At 42.0% G+C, this 20,466-nt stretch overlaps 1 protein-coding gene and 1 non-coding gene across 2 annotated transcripts in view; both read right to left on the bottom strand.

The window, feature by feature from the left end:
* The window catches only part of ETV5 (ETS variant transcription factor 5), a 60,397-nt gene that overhangs the window by 26,012 nt on the left and 13,919 nt on the right, over window positions 1-20,466 (bottom strand). Inside the window, exons 6-7 of the mRNA XM_039241722.1 lie at window positions 5,506-5,635; window positions 4,285-4,572 (exon numbers count right to left, since the gene is read on the bottom strand). Of these exons, the coding sequence (XP_039097653.1) occupies window positions 4,285-4,572; window positions 5,506-5,635 (418 nt within the window). The remainder of the gene's footprint in view (window positions 1-4,284; window positions 4,573-5,505; window positions 5,636-20,466) is intronic.
* On the bottom strand, window positions 12,095-12,199 carry LOC120238133. Its single transcript, XR_005530146.1, has one exon. It is a non-coding gene; the product is annotated as a U6 spliceosomal RNA (small nuclear RNA).

Raw genomic sequence — 20,466 nt, 5'->3', positions numbered from 1 at the left:
CAACAAAGACTTACGTATATCAAATCTCTTCATCTATATAGCATCCTTAGGGAATGAGTAGTTATCTATCAAATCACCATTCCATCCCTTTAAGCTTTGAAACCTTGATCAGAATCACTGAGGGAGAGAACTTTCTGAAACAGGTTAGGCGATTTGCTATTTTTTTTTATTTTTTGTATTTTTATTTATTTCTAGGAGAGAGAGAGAGACAGCATGAGCAGGGGAGGGTCAGAGAGAGAGGGAGTCACAGACTCTGAAACAGGCTCCAGGCTCTGAGCTGGCAGTCAGCACAGAGCCTGACGCGGGGCTCGAACCCACGAACCGCGAGATCATGACCTAAGCAAAAGTCGGTCGCTTAACCTACTAAGCCACCCAGGCGCCCGGCGATTTGCTCTTTTAGAAGATGCTATGCATAACTGACCCTTCTTGAGGACTCAAGAGCATTCTCTCCTATCAATTTCAGCAGGATAGCCTATTACAATATTGATGCCCTTGGAGAACATCAAGAAGTAGAGGATTCTTCCACCAGCAGTACTTTTTAAAATGTTATCTTTTTTTTTTTTTCCAAAATCTTTGATGTTTATTTATTTTTGAGAGAGACAGAGTGTGAGCAGGGGAGGCATAGAGAGAGAGGCAGACACAGAATCTGAAGCAGGCTCCAGGCTCTGAGCTGTCAGCACAGAGCCTGACGTGGGGCCCGACCCCACAGGCCATGAGATCATGACTTGAGCCAAAGTCAGACGCTTAACTGACTGAGCCACCCAGGTGCCCCAAATATTGTCTTTTCTTGAGATTTGCTTCTTGATGCTGAGTGAGAGAGAAGTGTATTCCAAAATTCTTTGGTGACAAATTTCCTAGTGGAGCCCCTTGAGTGGAATTGTGGGGGCTCCTTGAACTTGAGATGTAATGAAAAATGGTATCACGAAGGACAAAATCATACCTGAGCAGTGCAAGGGGTATAAGGTAGGATCATTTTCTAAATTCTTCCACCCAGCCCATGTAAACATTGTGAACAGCATGATGAAAAAACTTTTGAGATCAGGATGACTGAACGAAAAACACACCCACTCTTTAAGGAGCGGCTAGTCTTTACGGATAAATGGAACATATCTCAACATGCCAAATTACATGTTTTTTTCCCCCTCCTTGTGGGGGAGGAAATCACGAATATAAATCATGGCTTCCAAATACAGTATTTATCTTCTAAAAATAACTTATGAGTTGTGAAGAATTATATACTAAGATTATTTAGAACATTAAGAATATACTTTTGCCAAGATTATATTGTTTAAAGTATATTCCTAGCAAACCGCGATCACTATCAGTAAACATATACTGAGGACAAGTGAGATACCAGGCCAAGAAGGGAATAAATCATGGTTCTTAAACCTCAAAAAGTTTATTCAACTGCAGAGATAAGGCGTACTGTGAGCAAAACAAAAAAGATACCTGTCACAACAGGAGTTTAGATAAGTGACGTAGGAATTTAGTAGGATTTTGTAATTTAAGACATGCATAAAGTTCTGGTACCTTAAGCAAATGCTAGCAATGCCCCCCTCCCTGCCCCACCATAACCGAAACAAATGGTGCAGTTATGAATTAATGTTTTGGTTTCTAAATGTAGGCCCCTGTATTTGGCTATGTGACCATTAGGAAGCCCCTTAGCTGCTCAGAGGCCTAATATTCTTATCTATGAAATAGTGTATTTTACTATGCTTTGGTTACAGGATTGTTAATAAAAAGCTCAATTGAGACTGTAGTTCCTTCTATCCTGCAAAATACCATTTATTTTTGTGAGGGGGGTTAGTTTTGAAGTAATATTCTTAGATTTTGCTTAAATAAAAAGTTAGCAAAGAACAAACTACAAAAGACATACTCACCCCATTTCAGGCAGGCATAACAATTATTAGAGGTGGGATTATTAAGCTTCTGTCTCACAAACATGCAATTACTATTACTTTCACAAAATCAGACCAGAGATTTTGGTTTGCTTCATTTTCTGTGTGCTCTCCAGTATATACAAGCAAAATCATTTGCCACGTTTTTGATATATTTTGCCTCACGCAAATACCACACGGGCAATTTCTCAAAGTGTGACAGTGAAGTATCCAGGCCATGCCCCAGACACACCAAACTCAAAATCGAGGGTGGAGAGTAAGGAATCTGCATCTTGAATAAGCCCGTGGGAACTCCTATACCCTCGCAGCTTTGCAGCTACAGTGCCCTGGGGTAGACGGCTCATGGCTCAGTGTTGCTTTTACTTTACCGATTTCGGACTTTGCCCTTCACCCCAGTTCTCTCAGGGATCTCTGTACTAGCTCAGGGTGTGCAAGGTGTTTTTATTCTAGACCCATATTCCCAGTGGCAGAGGGTAGGAGAGGTAAACAGGCAGATTTCAGGGAGGAATCCCCCCTAAAAGAAACACCTGGTTTCCGGTCCCTGCCTCTCTCTCTCTGGACACCTGAGGGCAGACACTCATACATCTTGGGGATCAAACCTCCCCCTTCTGGGAGGGGCCGGGTAGTCTGGTGACACACCTACTTCACCACTGAGACTAGGGCTTCCTGTCTGCCAGGGCTGCCGGGGGACAAACAGGGGACAAACATTCTCTTTACACAAGCCCCCTGGCTAAGAAATGGTGATTAAGGAGGAACTATGAATTAGATTTAACATGAGTTAATTTTCCTTTACAGACAGTAGAACAACATTTGCTTAAGTATTTCAAATACCAAATCTATGCTCCACCTCATCCCTTCTCCTTACTGAATAACCCCTGCAGAAAAATCAGGAAGATACTGTTTAAAAACACAAAACCAAAAAAAAAACTATTGAAATAAAAATGGTGTCCAGGCCTGAGTTCACAGACTGGCAGTCCTGCACAGTGATTCTGCCCAGAGAGGTTTGGTTTAGTCTGCGAAGAGCTGCTGTTGTTTTTCATTTGAGTTTGTTGCCAACTTGAAAAGAAAAACCACACAACCTGGGATTTTTACATAAAAATCCACATTTCTAAATTCTCCTGAAGAAGTGCAAGGCTGTTAACAAGGTAATAAACTGGCAAAGCTTCGTGATGGCCGTCTCCTTCAGGTGGGCTCTCTACTGAAACCAGGGCCCAGTGCTGTGCCAGGCCCCCAAGTCAGCACTTGCCCCCTGGGGCCCTATGTATCATTGGCATTCACAGATCTTGGCCTCACAAGGGGAATAAAGACTAACCAGCCAAATTATGTAGTTCTTTGGGTTGACTTTCATAGCAGGCAGTGGGGGGGGGAGGGGAGGGAAAGGGGATCAGAACCCGGAAAAGAATGCTTGCCTTTTTTTCTATATTTCATCTAGAAATAAAGTGACCCTGGAGCAAATATTGGGAGGCATTTGGATTGGACCAGGACTGGGGAAGGTATACTCTTCCCTCCTCCCTCTCCTGCCCCTCACTTCCACATCCATACGATACAGAACAAGAAAAGACAGAAAGGAGATGCAATGGTCACCATCTTGCAACCCTTGGTAACACCCTCACCAAAGACTCCTCACCTATATACATCCCAGAGACACTGAAAGAAAAAGACAGGTCCCCAGAACACCCTCTATGAAGGAAGGCCACAAGCATCCACAAAATTCTAGAATACCCCGATAACGGACCTACAAGGCAGGGACCTGAAACATTAAGTTTGATGTTTGTAGGTTACCTTCCGACTGGAGTTTGTTTGACAAATGAATGACTCTGGGCAAGTTACTTCTGATGACTCAATATTCTTATTAGGAATGTAGAACTACCTACCTAGAATGAAACCAGGAGATTCCTATCTCAAAAGGAGGTAATTACAAATAAGGTCTTTAGCTAATTCCCTGTTAAAATGTGTTAAAATCAGATGAGTAATAATACCTTTTGTAATTCAGCAACCTTCCATAACATGCAAGTAAAATGTTAATAAAGTATTTATGGGTAGCATAAGGCAAGGCTCAATTCTAGCAGGCGGGATCTAGTGAGGAGCCAGGAAACCTGTCCTCAGGGAGTGTCAGCAGATTATGTATGCTGGTCAAACCACTCTTCCTCTACCTCCAAAATGGGGGCATAGCACTAATGATCTCCCCCTTATCTACTTCATAAACCATTCGGAGTGCCTCAAGAACAGGTCATATTCACATTATTACTCATCTTACCTCACAAGGTGCTTCAATGCAATGAGATCTTTATAGGGACCTGGTAAATATGACTGCCTGCCTCCTCTCTCCACACAGGATAAAGTAGAAGGGATGGAGGCAGTGAAGGAGGCCCAGATCAGTACACACCTCTGTTCCGACGGATACTGGTTTTCAGGCATCATCTTTGGCATCTGCAGGGGCTGATGTGGTGGCCGGGGGACCGCAAAGGTTTGCTGCTGTGGTCCAGGTTCAGGAAGCGAATGAGGGGCGGGGGCGGGGCCCACACCTTGCACCGGGCCTGCCCCAGGGGCATGTGCAGAGGTGGGCAGAGTTGCCTGAGGTAGGGGAAACAGGGGATTCTGATGGGTGGGTGACAGGGGGGTGGTGGGAGGGGTTAATGGCTTGAACCCAGAGGGAGGCTTCCTATCATAGGCACTGTAAACAGAAAAAGAGAAGGAACAGTTAAGCTGCAGTGAAGCCATTAGCAGGGTCACCAGGTCCAGCCGAACAGCCAGGCTAGGTTGAACAGCCAGGCTAGGTTGCGGTCCATGTTGCCAGGAAATGACAGCATTAACATAGTTAAATTGCTGGCAGCCCCGAGGGAATATTTGTACCTCTGAAAAGTGACAAACACACTGCGTCACAGGGACTTGTTTAACACTTCTAGTGATTCTTCTCAAAGATAATTTTAGCCTCTGTTTCCGGTTTCCTTTTTCCCCCTTCTAAAAGAATTCTCCATGTATGCGTGTGTAGGGATGGCTGGGTGGGGGGAGACTTTATGCTCTGGGAGGTTTCTGGCCCACTCTCCTAAGTATTCCAGGACTCACAGGAAGCAGTCAGAATCTCTGTTGCAGATAAATTTCTGCTGTAACATCACTTGAATTAACGACTCTTCTCCCCCTTTCAGGCAGATCTATGTTTATCTTCTAGAGCAAAGGATGATTTAAAATTAAAGCTTCATTCCTGGGGCCTGGATATTCCTAAGTAAAGGGCACAAGCCTTGGGACTTTTTCATATATTCTGATTTGAAGATTACTTCTTTGGTGCTTAAAGTTCACATTAACATATGACAGACATGAAGAAGTATATATAGTCCCTCCCTAGAAGCCACAGATCAAATATCCCAGTATTCAAGGTTCTTTCCCTTAGGAGGGCTCAGTACCCCATGAACTCAGTTCCCCCATGGAGCCACTTTAATAGTTTCGCTTTTTATGTGCGGCACAAAGGCCCCATTTGGACTGGCCTACACCTAGGGAATTATGTTGCCATGAAAGACCGGGAACGCTACGCTGAGTGTCTGCTGAATAGTACTTGAAACAGTCGGCCCGATGGCTCCTTTCTGGCCAGGCTTGCTCTGGCTCCACTTACCAATAGCTGTAGAGGCACTTTTCTCCATAGTTAGCACCGAGAGCCTGCTCATGGCTACAGGACGACAGCTCACAGGAGGGGCTGTGCAGCTCCCGTTTGATCTTGGTTGGAGGTGGGGCATGAAGCACCACTGCAATCAGAAGAGGGATGAGGGGGGAGCAGAGAGAGGACAGCCGATTAACAGGGAGCACAATGCTTCCTTCTGCAAACCCTGTAACTAGCTGATTGTTCTTAGGAGTCAGGTCAAGTCACATGCCAGAGAAAGCCAAACACTTAAACACAGAGCCTTCCATCTAAAACTAACAAAAAGTTTTTTTTTTTTTTTTTAATTTTTAATGTTTTTAATTTATTTCTGAAAGAGGAGAGAGAGAGAGAGACAGCGTGAGCAGGGGAGGGTCAGAGAGAGAGGGAGGTACAGAATCTGAAGACAGGCTCCAGGCTCTGAGCTGTCAGCACAGAGCCCGACGGGGGGCTCAAACCCATGAACCGTGAGATCGTGACCTGAGCCCAAGTCAGACACTTTACCGGTAGACTGAGCCACCCAGGCGCCCCCAACAGAAAGTTCTTTAAAGTCAGAAATCAGCATCTGACACTTTTGAATAGCCATGTGTTTTCCCCCAAATTCTTTGGTGTTGGGGCTGCTTCCCAGAGGCTTTGAAATCCTTAAAAATTGCTGCAGGTGGATGGTTTGTCAAGAACAACTCAGGCATGATAGAATACCATGGGTTGCAGACAGGAAGAATTTTGTTTCCAAAAAGGAGAGAAGATCCAAAAATACATCGGTGGACATTCCACATTAGCTTATCGAAGGCTCGAGACTGTCCTGGCAAACACATTTCTTACTCAGAGGCATATAAATTAAATATATGACTTTTTAAAAGTCTTTCCTCAAACAGCTTTAAATATCAACTCTGAGTAAGAAATACTTAACTTTAAGGGCATTTCAAAAAACTTAAAAGCAAAGGAAGACACCAATGGGCCAAATCACGATCTAGGAAAGGCTAACTGCATAAGGATGAGTCCTGGAAGCCTTTGTGCTTCATGCTCATGTCTGCTCTGTGCCTTTCCTACCGACCAACCGGAAAGGGCCAGTTTTCATAACCAGTCCTTTCAGATAGGAGCCCATTACTTTCCCAAAACTAATGAAATAATACATAGAACTCTTGCATAATGTTTGGAAGTCAAGTGCATATTCTATATGTGATTCCGTGAGGGCCAAGTTTTTCAAATCAAGGTGACTCACATGGTAGCAAAATGAAACAAAATAAAACCAGGTTTACGTTTTCTGTCTTATCTAGGAGCTAAGTCATTTTAGAGAGGGTGTTTTACCCAAAGTAGAAGGACAAACTCTAAAGGATGCTATACCATGTGGGCCGTCTTCCACCGAGGAGTTAGAATTGCTGCTCTCTGTCCAGCTATCTTGAAGGGTAGCTTGAAGGGTGGGGGAGGAGTTAAGTTCTGTGCCAGCTACTCTCCAGTGTATCAAAGGTCTCATTAGATAGCTAACCACAATCAGTGCCCTCGTGACCCACTTAAATTTCTGTATGACTCAATGCTTACTCCTAATATACTTTCAGGTATTCGGTTAATTCTTCGTGATTATATTAGGCAGAATTCGGTTAATGATCATCTGTTTTCTTCTGCTAAGACTGAACAATTTTCTGGCCAAATGATTTCTCAGGTGCCTTCTCCAACCCCAAATTAGGGTCTCAGAAGTGATCAAATGAGACAGATGACTATCACAGATGATAAATTTATAAAGCAAAGTCCTGCCAATGACTGACTGGAAAGGATAGGTTTTTATCTTTCCTTTCCTACATAGTGCCAACTGCTTTTCCTAAATACGTGAAATAAGCTCAGAACTGTAAGACTGTATTTAGAAGTCATTGGAGTCTCGTGATTTTTTGATAGTAACCTCATGGCATCCAACCCTCCATTGTTATCAAATGTTTTTGGACATTAGACACAGAAAGTGGCTAAGCTTATTGCTGTTAGAATGTGTCAGTAAATGAAAAGGGAGAGTCAGACAACTTGGCATAGAAAGCACTTCTTCAGGGCGCCTGGGTGGCTCAGTCGGTTAAGCTTCTGATTCTTGATTTCAGCTCAGGTCATGATCTTCTGGTTCCCAGGTTCCAACCCTGCATCAGGCTCTGTGCTGTCCACTTGGGATTCTCTCTCTCTCTCTCTCTCTCTCACTGGCCCTCCCACATGCACACTCTCTCCCTCTCAAAATAAATATTAAAAAAAGAGAAAAGACTATGTTAAAAAAAAACAAAAACAAAAACAAAAAAGCAAAGCACTTCTCCAACGCAGTGAATATTGTTGGTTCTCAGCACTGTCCATTTGTCATTCATCGCCTTTCCTCTCATTAGCTTTATGCCATAAAAGTTTTGAAAAAATAAGGAAAGGTGATGATGCCCCAGTGTAAAGAAAAGTTACATGTCCTTGAAAAATCTTCTTTTATTCATCTAAAGAAAATCATTTGTCATCACTATTTTACCTAAGTTTACAAAGTAAGCAATTATGGTATCACTCAATTTTCCTATTTCAGCTTTTAGAAGTGTCTTGACATTTTCACAATGTTATTTAATAAGTGACCAGTACTGCTGACAAGACTAATACCAGAGGATAAACCAGAATTGTCCAGGAAGAAAAATTTTATAATGGCTTCAGGAACCGTATATACCCGTTTTGAAAGAGAATCTAAACTGCCAGCTAAGTCTAAAGTCTTGCTTTCTTCTAATCCATGTAGTACTCAGTGTGTATCATATCATTTGGCCTGTAAAGTTTTTGTACTTTTTACTACCCCCAAACGGTCTTCTACCTGAAATCTTATGTTCTCTACTCAAAGGAGGAGTTCAGGAAATATCTGATGAATTACCCCCAAACGGTCTTCTACCTGAAATCTTATGTTCTCTACTCAAAGGAGGAGTTCAGGAAATATCTGATGAATGATCTAGCCTTAATGTTTGTGTTCCCCCGAAGTTCATATGTTGAAATCCTAATCTACAGTGTGGTGGCATCTGGAGGAGGCCTTTGGGGAAGTGATTAGGTCATGAGGACAGAGCCATGTGAGGACACAACAAGAAGAGAGCCTTCACCCCACCAAGCCAGCACCCTGATCTCAAACTTCCAGCCTCCAGAACTTGAGAAATAAATTTCTGTTGTTTATGTTACCCTGTCCGTGGGGTTTCGTTACAGCGGCCTGAATGGACTAAGACAATGAGTGAGTGAATAGATTATGTTTCCAATTAATTCTTAACCTTGAAGGCTGGGACTCCATCTCCCCCTACAAGGCAAGGCAGTGTTAGTCATAAATATTTTTTCCCCAGGAATGAACCATTCGAAAGAGAAAAGAAAGTGGAACACGGCCAGAGTGAGAATTGAAAGTTTCACAGATCCCTGACGAGAAAATCATTAGGGGCTGTTGGAGTGGTAAGGAAGAAGGCTCAGCTCTCTAAAGGGACTGCTGGGCCAGGGGATGTGTGAAGGAACCTAATTATGGCATGCATTAGTCAGAGATAGTGGTGTATTTAAAGCAGGCACTTAGAAGCCCAAGGAATGCTCCTTGCTTTCAGTCTGTTCCCTCCTTTGTAAAATGAGGTATGTGATGCTGCCTTGAGAAATAAAGAAAATGGCACAGCACCTTGCAGATGGTGCTATGATGTTGTGTAATAATACACTGTGCTTTCAAAAATAGAGTATTTAATTTCGCACAGGCAACTTACTAAACGATGACAGAGACCCAGGACTACAAAGCATGGCAACGAATTGGAATTTAAAAAGATCATGAACTCCCAAGGAAGTCGGAAAACAATGCCAACAAAGTTGAGTATGTAAGTTGACAAACATTTTCTACAATTAGAAATTCTGAGTTATAAGCTCAGAGTTCTAGAAGATGGGCCCATCAAGCCAAGGGTGCCCTGACAACAATTCCTGGTGAATATGGAACACCTTTGCTGTTGTGAATATTTTATTATTCACTCATTCATTCATTCTCCATTCATCCATTCACTGAGCATATTCTATGGGCCAAGCATCCTGGAGATGCTAAGGACAGGATGGTATGTGCGACAGACATGGCCCTTTCTTCATGGCATGTACAATTTAGTGAGGAATCTGACTTTTAGCATCATCTCATAGATGCACTTATAGTTAGACCTCACAGGGCCTCACAGTTCACTTCATTCAGGACCCTACATTTCTAAGGACACTGAGGCCCAAAAGAATGATAGTAATTGCTCAAGGTCTTGGAGCTACTGCTATTAGAGAAGGGAGAAAGCAGGAGCCTCTGTCATTTCAGTAATCTACTGCACTGACAGAAATGGGAGGCATTTCACTTCCCCACTTTGTACATTAAAAATAGAGTACATAAACCTTTTTTCAACAAAAACAAAAATATCACATTACACCTGGTTCAGAGAAAGTATTCTAGAACAAAGAAGAAAATGAGTTAGAACCTCTGGAAAGGAACAACGTAGACAGATCACAAGACAGGGCTGCCAGATAGATCCCTTAGCATTAACTTTGCACCAAACTGCTCCTATGTACGTTGTTTTCTTCAATCTTCTCAACCCAATGGGAAAGCTACTTTCAGTGTCCCCTCTTTACACATAAGAAAACCCAGACTCAAAAAGGTAAGTAATCTGTCAGAGTCTCATAGCTCTATGTGGTCAGGATTCCCACCTAAATACTGCTTAGTGTTCTATCATATTGCCTCCTAGAGGGAATCTGAGAGAAAAAGACTAAATCAAAAAGGAATTAAAAGAATTAGGGAAAGGGATGAAGAAAGACAACACCAGAGAAGAGAGTGGAAGAATACTTTCTGCCAACTCTCAGGGTCTGCATCCTCATGTTTACTCTGAATTCTTCAGCTAGAGGCATACCTGATACACCTGCATCCACTCAACTCACACCTTCCCTATCCCTAGCCACTAAAATGCCCAGAATCCCTCCCTCACTCCTCATGGCAATGAACATTTCTTGACTCCAGTAGCCTTTACTTATTATCAGTCCTTGCCTCCCATTCTACTTAAAAGATCGCTCTCCCTTCTATATTCCAGTTGGCCAATATCTTCTGCTTATTTAGACAACTGCAAGAATTTTGGAGACCTGCTATCTTCCAGTCAGTCACTGACTGGCCAGATACCACATGGCTACCATGGATACCATCTCTCTCCCCAAAGTCCTGTCCCTCCTGAAACTTCTTCCTGACAAAGCTCTCTCAATGCCACCTGTGAGGCAAGAACACCTTGAACTTTCTGTACTCCTACTAGAATACAAGAACTCTTGTTAAGGATCCATGCACAAATATCTATGGGATATTTATATATCACATATAAATATGGGACTTGTCAGAGGTATGAAAGACAAGGATGGCTATCTGATTTGACTTAAGCCCACATCTGTGGATATGCCCCATAAAATATAATGTATTGCATTGTAGACCAGCATAATACCATTTTAAATTTAGATATTATGGTTCACAGATAAATCAACTTAGTAGGGAACTCCTTGGGAGATTTTTCTATCTGACCCAGTGATCAAAAAACAGGCCTGATCCTGGGCGCCTGAGTGGCTCAGTCGGTGAAGCATCTGACTTCAGCTCAGGTCATGATTTTGTAGTTCATGAGTTCCAGTCCCACGTCGGGCTCTGGGCTGACAGCTCAGAGCCTGGAGCCTGCTTTGGATTCTGTGTCTCCCTCTCTCTCTTTCCCTCCCCCATTCATGTTCTGTCTCTGTCTCTCTTTCAAAAATAAATAAACATTAAAATTTTTTTTAAAAATTAGGACTGATCCTAGCCAATGCAATAAGTCAAGAAAAATAAATAAAAGGCAAAAGGATTAGAAAGAAAGAAATAAAACTGTCATTATTCACAGATGGCCTAATTGGGTATGCAGGAAATATAAAAGTATCCACAAAATAAAGAATCAATAAGCTAATTTATGAAGATGATTGGCAACAAGGCTAATATGAAAAGGAACTATTTCTGTAGACTTTTAAAGTCTAAAAACTAAATTTATAATCGCAACAAGTGACATTAGATACCTGGGAACACATCTAATAAAAGACATGTAGGATGCCTCCGCTGAAAACTACAAAACCCAAGAAAATTGCAAAATTCTCAATAGAGGACTATATCATGTTCATGGGTTGGAAAGCTTAATATTATAGAGATATCAATTCTTCCCAAATGTATCTATAGGCTCAATGTAACCCCTAACTAAATGTCAGCACTACACAGAAATGAGAATAAAGAAATTACAATTACACTGAACAACATGGAATCTCAAATATATGTTGAGTGAGAGCCAGACACAAAAGATTTAGGTACCATTAGAAAGGAGATGGAACTAATATATGGTGTTTAAGGCCAGGATCAAGGTTACTCTGAGGATAGTGCCTGTTCAGGGGCCACAAGAGGTCTTCTTGTATTCTGAGAAGCTTTCTGGGTCTTGATCTAAATGCTTGTACAGTTTGTCAAACTGTAGTCTTAACAATTGCTCTGTTATTTCAAGTAAGTTTCTCTTTTTTAATTAAGCATTTTAATTTTAATTCCAGGATTGCTCATATACAGTGTTATTTTAGGAAAAATATGGAATGCTTCATGAGTTTGTGTGTCATCCTTGCACAGGGGCTGTGCTGATCTTCTCTGTGTCGTTCCAAGTTCAGTATGTGTGTTGCTGAAGTGCGCCCAAATTTCTCACTTTTACAGAGGGCAGCCCTGTTCAATAGCATCATTGAGCTAATTCTTATGAAGATTTCTCAAATTAAAAAAAAAACAAAAACCTTTCTTCTGTGAGAGTAGAGAAGCAGTCTTCCAAAGAACTAACCCAATTGTTTTAAAACAGAAAAAAATAGACAAACTGGCCCATTCAAGAGAAATAATAATTCCCTCTGCTGACAAAATCTGTTTCCTGCCCACAAGTACAGGCTTGTGGACTCTGTCCAAGGGAGCTACCCCATGCCAGTGCTGGCAGTGAACTTCACTATTACAGCACATATGATCAAAACAAAGGAAAACACTTTTGGTGAATGCTCTGATGAACGACAGTTTGACTCGAAATGAATTTATTTTTTTAAGAAAGACAAAATCCACCTTGTCTAATAAGCCTTTCCTTTAGTGCTTCATCATCATCAAAGTTTCAATTTGCCACTAACTTTGTTGTGAATACATATAACATTTAGGTAGTTACTGAGTGTTAAAGAAACTGCCGATCAGTTACACTGCAGTCTGAGGTCGGGGAAAGATGAAGCCCACTTCACACACAGGCTTTGCCTACCTTCCCCTGCTAGTTGTCATTCAGGTTTTGTTTTGGGGGTTTCTTTCTCCCTTCTTCAGTTTCAATACCTTCATCTGGGACAGACTAATCTTTCCCAAATCAGCTGTGCAGGCCTGCCCCCCGGGGAGGACCTTATTTGGTCACACTTGACAGTCATGATCTTCTTACTTTACATGGAAAGTTGTGTCTCATGACGGAAGTTGACCAGAATACCAACACCTGCTGCCAAACGGCATGTCCATGAGGCTAAGTCTGAGGTGGCCAGGCTAGGTCTCTTGAGCCTCAGAGCACTTTTGAACAAACATGATGTGGAATATAGCCGTGGTCAGAGGCTTTCGAGATTCTAGGGTCATAATCCTAAAGCGAAGGTTTATTCTTAAGCTTACTGCTCTCTTTGCCACTGTCTTTAGGTCACTGTTCATCACTTAAACCACTACCATCCCACTTTATTTCCCTCCACAGAAAGGAAATTAGTACTATTTACTTCAAGAATGGGGTATGGAGAGAGCCCAAGACATCTGCCTATACTGTTCTTTGGTTATGTCAGTGAGTGGGGCATGAGGAAAGAAGGCAGAGGGAAAGACCATCAAGCAGAAGGACATATGGATATGAAAAGGACAATGGTAAAACAGAACCAAAGAAGCCACCCAGAAAGAGCAAGTGTGATCTCTTCTCTTCTCATTTACCCTTACTCGTCAGAGTGCCCCAGTGGCAGAGACCAGAAGGCTAAGTCACCAGATGTAGTGTCCCTTGGGACCTGTGATTTGAACAGCACAACAAAGCCAATAGGCCTGCTTTCCAATATACTGCTGCCTTCCTTAGCTCTGGCCTTTTCTGGACAAATTTGGAGACATGATGCAAATAGCTAGCTAGTAAGAAGAAGATTCAATAAAATTAGGCTTATTTTTTAAATTCTACTACATTACCAGAAGAGGTCAGAAATAGGTCTTTATTTTAGGGCTGAGTAGATTAAAAATTCATTTCAAGCATAAAATATATTCCTAATGTCTCAATATTCTTTGTAATTGCTATTGAAGTCCTAGTGAATGACAAGGACAGGAGATAATACCCTGTTCTGGGAACCAAGAAGGTTTAAGGGAGATAAAGTAAGTGGATAGGTTCTGGCACTTCAAAAGAGCATCTGGAAAAGGAGATGCCTTTTGGATTTCCAAACCAAATAAGAAACATGTTCAAACCCATTGGAATAGTTAACACGAATTTTGCCTGGCAACAGTTTCCAAAAATAAAAATTCGAAATGTTATCAAATGCAGTTAGGGGGCACAAGATCTAAGAGCAGAATTAGAGGAGATATGGGAGACTGTGCTATTTTCTTTGATATTTGACACAGCTAACCTTGATAAGCATAAATTTAAAAACTGAATATAGAGAAAATTCATCCATAAATAGTAAAATCAACTATTTAGGAAGCTGTGCCAAAAAATTTCAATGGTTTCCTCAAAAGCCCTCTCCTCAAACACGTGTGCACAATCTATCTCTGACCCAAATGTCTCTATCTTGCTCCGTTCTTTTCACTAGTATTTTAAGGTCAACACAGTAACATGGATAGAAGAGTGAGAGAATCAGCACCATACAGGGCATTTCTGTGCCTAAGGCCAGCATTTCTGCATGTTTGCATTTCTATATGTCCTTTAAAAACATACCCCCCAAAAGTCAACAGCTATAAACCAACTGTCTAGGACCCTTCAAAAAAAGTCAATATTATGGAAAAAAAAAAGGGATAAATTTTTGTAAAGAAGATAAAAAAGATATAAAAATAAATACAATATGGGTGTCTGAGTGGCTCAGTTGGTTAAGCATCCAACTTCAGCTCAGGTCGTGATCTCATAGTTTGTGGGTTCAAGCCCCGTGTCGGGCTCTGTGCTGACAGCTAGCTCAGAGCCTGGAGACTGTTTCAGAATCTGTATCTCCCTGTCTCTCTCTCTCTCTCAGAAATAAACAAAACGTTAAAAATAATTATAAAAAAATAAATACAATATTTAATTCTTAATTGAATCCTATATCAAAACCAAGGATAATAACAGCTATAAAAGGCATTTAGGGAACAGCTGGGGAATTCTGAATATTACTGCATAAAAGTTAATTTTCTTAGGCTATGTAGAATATCCTTAATCTTTGGAGATGCACACTGAAGTATCTGGGGGTGAAATATCATGTCTACAACTTGCTTTTGAATGGTTCAGAAAGAAAAAAGATATCTATACACAGAGAAATGAAGCAAATATAGGAATGTTTTAAAAATCAGTAAGACAGATATCTGTCCCATCTCCCCTGAGATATCAGAGGAAAAAAGTGTCTTCACCTTATGGTTGACTAACAGGTCAGAAGTAGATATGCTAAGAACTTCAAACCATGCATTCACACATGAAGAAAGTTATCCCGGGCCCATTACCAAATTGGAAGGATATTATCCTGTTTATCCTTTACCAGGTTTGGGTGATATAGCCCCAGGAATCTAAAATTACACAAAGACAAATGTTGGTCACACTCTAACATCTAAGCCAGTAGTTCTCAAATACTTTTTTTTTTTGGCCCTGGTCCACTTAGGAGAAGGGAACATCCAAGAGAAGGCAAAATGAAAAGTGCCATTGCTATCATCATGACTATGGCCCATGGCCACCTCTACCATTGCCTGAGTAAAAAGACAATAATCACACAAGTACCAAATATTAACAAAAGTTAAAATCTATCAGCAATTCCACATACATATTAATAAATACATATTAATACATACATAACAGGAACTAAAGCATATGCCCAACTCAAGACCACAAAACATTCTTGGGGAAAAAAATGGAGAATGTCTACTCCCTGTAAATATACATATGGACAACAGGTTTAGAACACTACCAGAACACGTGGACAATTTCTTAGATTTTATCCCCAGAGGCCTCAAGAAGACACAATGTAGTCATCAGCAATCTGTGATGGTTGGGAGAATTATAGCTCTCTTCTTTGAGGTTCTCCTTCATTCTCTTCCCTTCTAAGCAGCTAATTTGGCTCCTTCTGTCCATAAAGGGTGGGCAGGGCCAGGAGCAGAAGCTTGAAATGGGCGGCCTTGGCCTTTGGTGCTCTGAGCCTTAGGGGGAAAAGGGACAAGTTTCAGAAGGCTCCAACTCGTCCAACCTAGCCTCCTAGGCTAAATCAGAAAGGAATGTGGACTAAAAACCTAAGTTGTGTTTTAAAAGTATGTAGGCTTGGAGAATCCCCTGCGCATTTATGTTTTGGGAATCAAGGATGGCAGTAGGACTCTGCTGTGGAATCAAGGCTCTCTACACAACTCATGAGAAACATGACAAACATCTGGTGCAGCCGACACCCAGGTCAGCACACACATACAAGGGCTAAGATTTCAGGACAGACTTCTGCAATCTCAAACTGTAAGAAGGGCTGCATCTGTCCTGGGCAAAATCCTCCATGAAGAAATTAAGGCTTCCTCTCTGGGACTGAATTTGGTATCAGTAGGTAGAGGGAAAGTTCTCTTCAGGATTAGCACAGTGGCAGTATTCAGGATTTTAGACTGGTGATTAATCATGGTGGTGGTTACTGTGTTGATTACCCCAGGTTATTTTTTTCTTACTTGTCATGTTACTTGTTGGGGGCCAAAGGACTGAGTATAATCACCCTGGTGGCCTATTTCCGGGACCTCATCAACCATGAGGTAGAGAATTCATCAATTAGCAATTATAGAAGCCCTTTCTATATGGCCAATATTATCTTCAGAACAATAAATAACACAAGAGCCAATTTAGGAACTGATAAAGCAAGTTCCCGGAACATCTGGCTTCAGGAATCAGATTTCTTCTATGCAGTGGGGAAAACCTGCAGTCAGCAAAAGAGCGGCTTCAGGAATTGGGTGTGTGGACAATAAACAAACAATACCCCACTCTGTTGTTCATTATTTAGAGCTGGAAACTTGGGGTAACACAATAAGCTGAAGACCAAAAAAGACTCTGACTTTACCTTCATGGCATGGACGATGGGAAAAGACAGGTCCAAAAAACAAGGTGAGGGTTACACTGGTATTGGGAAAGGGCTAACCCAAGAGTGAGGTTCAAGTCTTATGACCCTGCATGAACGTGGCTGGGGAATACCGGAGTGAAATAACAACAACAACAACACACACACACACACACACACACACACACAAACAAAAAAACCCAGAGCCAGGTCTTTCTTGCTCAAGGAGAAGAGGTGAGGGAAGAAGACACCCTTTTTTGCCCATAAGAGTAGATGAGGTTATACCAAGTATTTGGAAATTCAAGCAAGAGCCGGAAAGTTGTTGGGGAGGCATGCCCAGGAATCCCACTGGTGAGCTCTTATTAAAGGTGATAGGTATTTGCTTGAAAGACAGTGTGGAGATTGGGACTCCAGAGAACTCACTCTCAATTCACAAATGGGGTGGCAGAGAAACAGGGTTAGCGGGGACATCAGAAGATTACTTCAGAATTCTGAAAATGGAAACCCAGAGGCCTTGCATACAAGAGTTAGAAATTAAAGGGAGGAAAAGGAGCTTAGAAAAGAACTGGCCCAACTTTGAAAATGTATAAATAGCTTTAGTAGAGAGTGGTATCTGAAATATCTCTAAGTGGCCACCTGCAAAGGCAGTAGAATTCCTCCCAGGATACAGGAATTAGAGTTATTGATAGAACTTCTTCCACCTGGGTTTTACATCAGACAACCAAATTGATACCCTGTAGCAGTTAAAACCACGAAGCCAGGCTCTGTAAGCCTCTCTTCCATTTTCTGTTTACCTTGGATATACCTAAATCTCTGCTGTGGACTGGAGCTGACAGCCACATGGGTCTAGGTCATGCCATGGATATGCATACAGCTTGCAGAACATTGCTTTCTCTGGGGAAATGCTAGCTGTACATGGGATCAGCATCGGATCGGAGACAGGATGCTGTAGTGCTCACAGTGGCTCCGGAAAGTGAAGGGTTTCTAAATTTTGTTTTGTATAGGGCCAGTGCTGTGGCATTTTATGCCCTTACTGCTCCCTGGAATGTGGAAAATATGATGCAAGATAGAGTCACCTACAGAGAAATCTAGTTCCAAAGATGTTAAAGCACATCTGTAGTCCCAGCTCAATGGGCCCCCAGGCTGTAGCTTCTGTTAGACGCTCACCCAAAGCCCTTCTGGCTAGGCTAACAGCAGAAAAAGAACCCCTCCTTCCAAAAAAAAAAAAAAGAAAAGAAAAACATGGTGGTTTTACACTTATAAAAGATTTTAAGTTTCTCTGTAGGAAAGGGGGATTGACTTGACAAGGGTAATGCTTCACAGGAAAGGGCTTTATTGGGGGTGTTTTTCTACTGTTGGGATCATATTATCTGAACTGTAATGTTTATATCATCTAGTGACTTCATATAACAGGGAGGGGAAGGGGGTGGTTTGGAGGTTTGCCTCTGCTAGGCTCAGCCCAATGATTACAACATCCCACAAAAAATGTCCTCCCTCCCCTTCCCCCTCTTCCCCAGTCTCTTCCAGCGATGGCAGCAGCTGGCCGGCAGAACTCGCACATGGTATCTCAGAATCAAATCACCAGCCGAAATACTACTGGTCAGAGATGCAACACTAAATTTCGCCCATGAAAGTCAGTTTGGGAGGTCACTGTGTAATGTACAACTGTAGTACCATGCAGGTCGACCACTCGGAACGTGGGGTGGGAGGCACCCTAGCCTCCAGGGGGTGTTCAAGGCTTCCCCTGCCTCTTTACTCATCCTCTAGAGAGGAGAAAATGTGATCCAAGTCAAGGATGACATCCTGGTTCCATAGGAGAGACAGCGAGGGGGACAGCTTTGGCTCGGAAGAGCAAAAGTGATCCTCAAAGCTATTTGCGTCTTCTCTTGCAAGGGGCTGGAAGCTTCTCCCTGCTGTAAAAGGCTGAGTGGGCCCTGGGAAGAGCTCCGGTTAATAATAGCCCATTATAGGCCTTAGGAGCAAGAGTCCTCATGGCTGACCTATGGTCCTGAGGAGAAACCGAAGGGTAAAAAGTTGGCTGGTGATGTCTTTCTATGGTCATCTAGGAGGACCAATCACTAAATGGAATCTGGGATACTGATCTTGTCCTTTCTTTACCTCTATCAGTATAACCATATGACATAGGTGATTTTTTATGGTTTCTATTCTAAATCTGGCTAAAATAGAAGGAAAGCGATTCTTTTTATAAATCCTCCTTAAAAGAAGTGGTCCTGTTAGGAGGAGGAGCCCACTTTGGAGGTAGGAACTGAATGAGGAACGTCCTGACTCACAGATGGGAAACAAGCGTCTATCACAGAACAGCACAAAATCGCAAATCTTCCAAATAGTCATTTCCAAAGAGAAAACCTGCTATCAAAGAAGGAAGATAATCTAATGCCAATGGTAGCAAAGACTTGTTGTTGTTTTGACACAGATGAACTAGTTTCAGATTTACTTCAAGGTCACATTCTCCATACTTCAGTATTATTTTTGTAACAGCTTGGATCTCTGTAGTTCCTTTCCTTCAAAGGACCCATTTATCCCAACAATTTAGGACTGTTACTTTAGAATTTGAAAATGGAAACCCAGAGACCTTGAAAGTAAGAATTAGAAATTAAAGGGAGGACAAGGAGACTCGAAAAGAACTGGCCCAACTTTGAAGGAGGTCTTGTATGTTAACAGGTATTAGGCTCTTCAACAGAACGAATGTATCTAATTGCATAAATGTGTCACATCCCCAAATTTGTGGGCCGTGGAGAAACCAAAGTATTTGACAGTCAAGTAAAAGGCTTGTGTGAGTGTACAGAGCTGACTCAGAGAGTCAGGATAAAAATAAGCGGTTCTTCTGGCTTTAAATGAAATGCCCCATTACAACTACCACGGGGTGGGGCTTTTTAGACCCACAGCCTAGAGAGCTAGCTTCCACCTGGGGCATTTATTTGGTTACTTTCAAGCTTAAGAGACCAGAAGGCAGGGACACCTTGGTGGCTCAACCAAGCATCTGACTCGATTTCAGCTCCGGTCATGATCCCAGGGTCGTGGGACTGATCCGTACATTGGGCTACATGCCGAGCATGGAGCCTACTTAACATTCTCTTTCTCCCTCCCTCTGCCCCTCTCCCCCACTCAAGCTTTCTCTTTCTAAAATTAAAAGAGAGAGAGAGAGAGAGACTAGTAGGATAAAAAGGTGACCGACTGGCCTCCTTACTGCAAAAGGAACATTTGAACATTGTTCATACGAATTCCTTTCCTGGGGCAGCTGTTCAGAGAATTTTAATATTCAACTTTTACCAATAAATATGATAGACAACTATTTAATTTTCTTTTGTGAGAAACAGGTCTAAAGAGAGCCTTTGTGGGGCACCGGGGTGGCTCAGTAAGCATTCTACTCTTGATCTCAGGTCAGATCTTGATCTCCAGGTTGTGAGTTCAAGCCCTGTATTGGGCTCCACACCCAGTGTGGAGCCTGCTTAAAATAATAAGGAAAATATTAAAAAAAATTTTTAAATAAATAAATACTGAGAGCCTTTGCAGTAGAGGTGACAGGATGGCTTCCTCTACTGTGGGCTTTACATCAACCACAGCAGATTTTACCAGAGGGAGCTGCTCACAGGGTAACACACAAACAAGAAAAGGGGAAACGGCATTTTTCCTGAATGGTGAAAAATGCAAAACTAAACAAACCCTCTTTAACGTCCT

The sequence above is a fragment of the Hyaena hyaena genome, unplaced genomic scaffold (assembly GCF_003009895.1).
Source record: "Hyaena hyaena isolate Hyena2069 unplaced genomic scaffold, ASM300989v1 scaffold_199, whole genome shotgun sequence".
In the NCBI taxonomy this organism is placed as follows: Eukaryota; Metazoa; Chordata; class Mammalia; order Carnivora; family Hyaenidae; genus Hyaena; species Hyaena hyaena.
The sequence above is the reverse complement of the archived record's forward strand: the minus strand, read 5'-3'. Positions and strand labels throughout refer to the sequence as shown.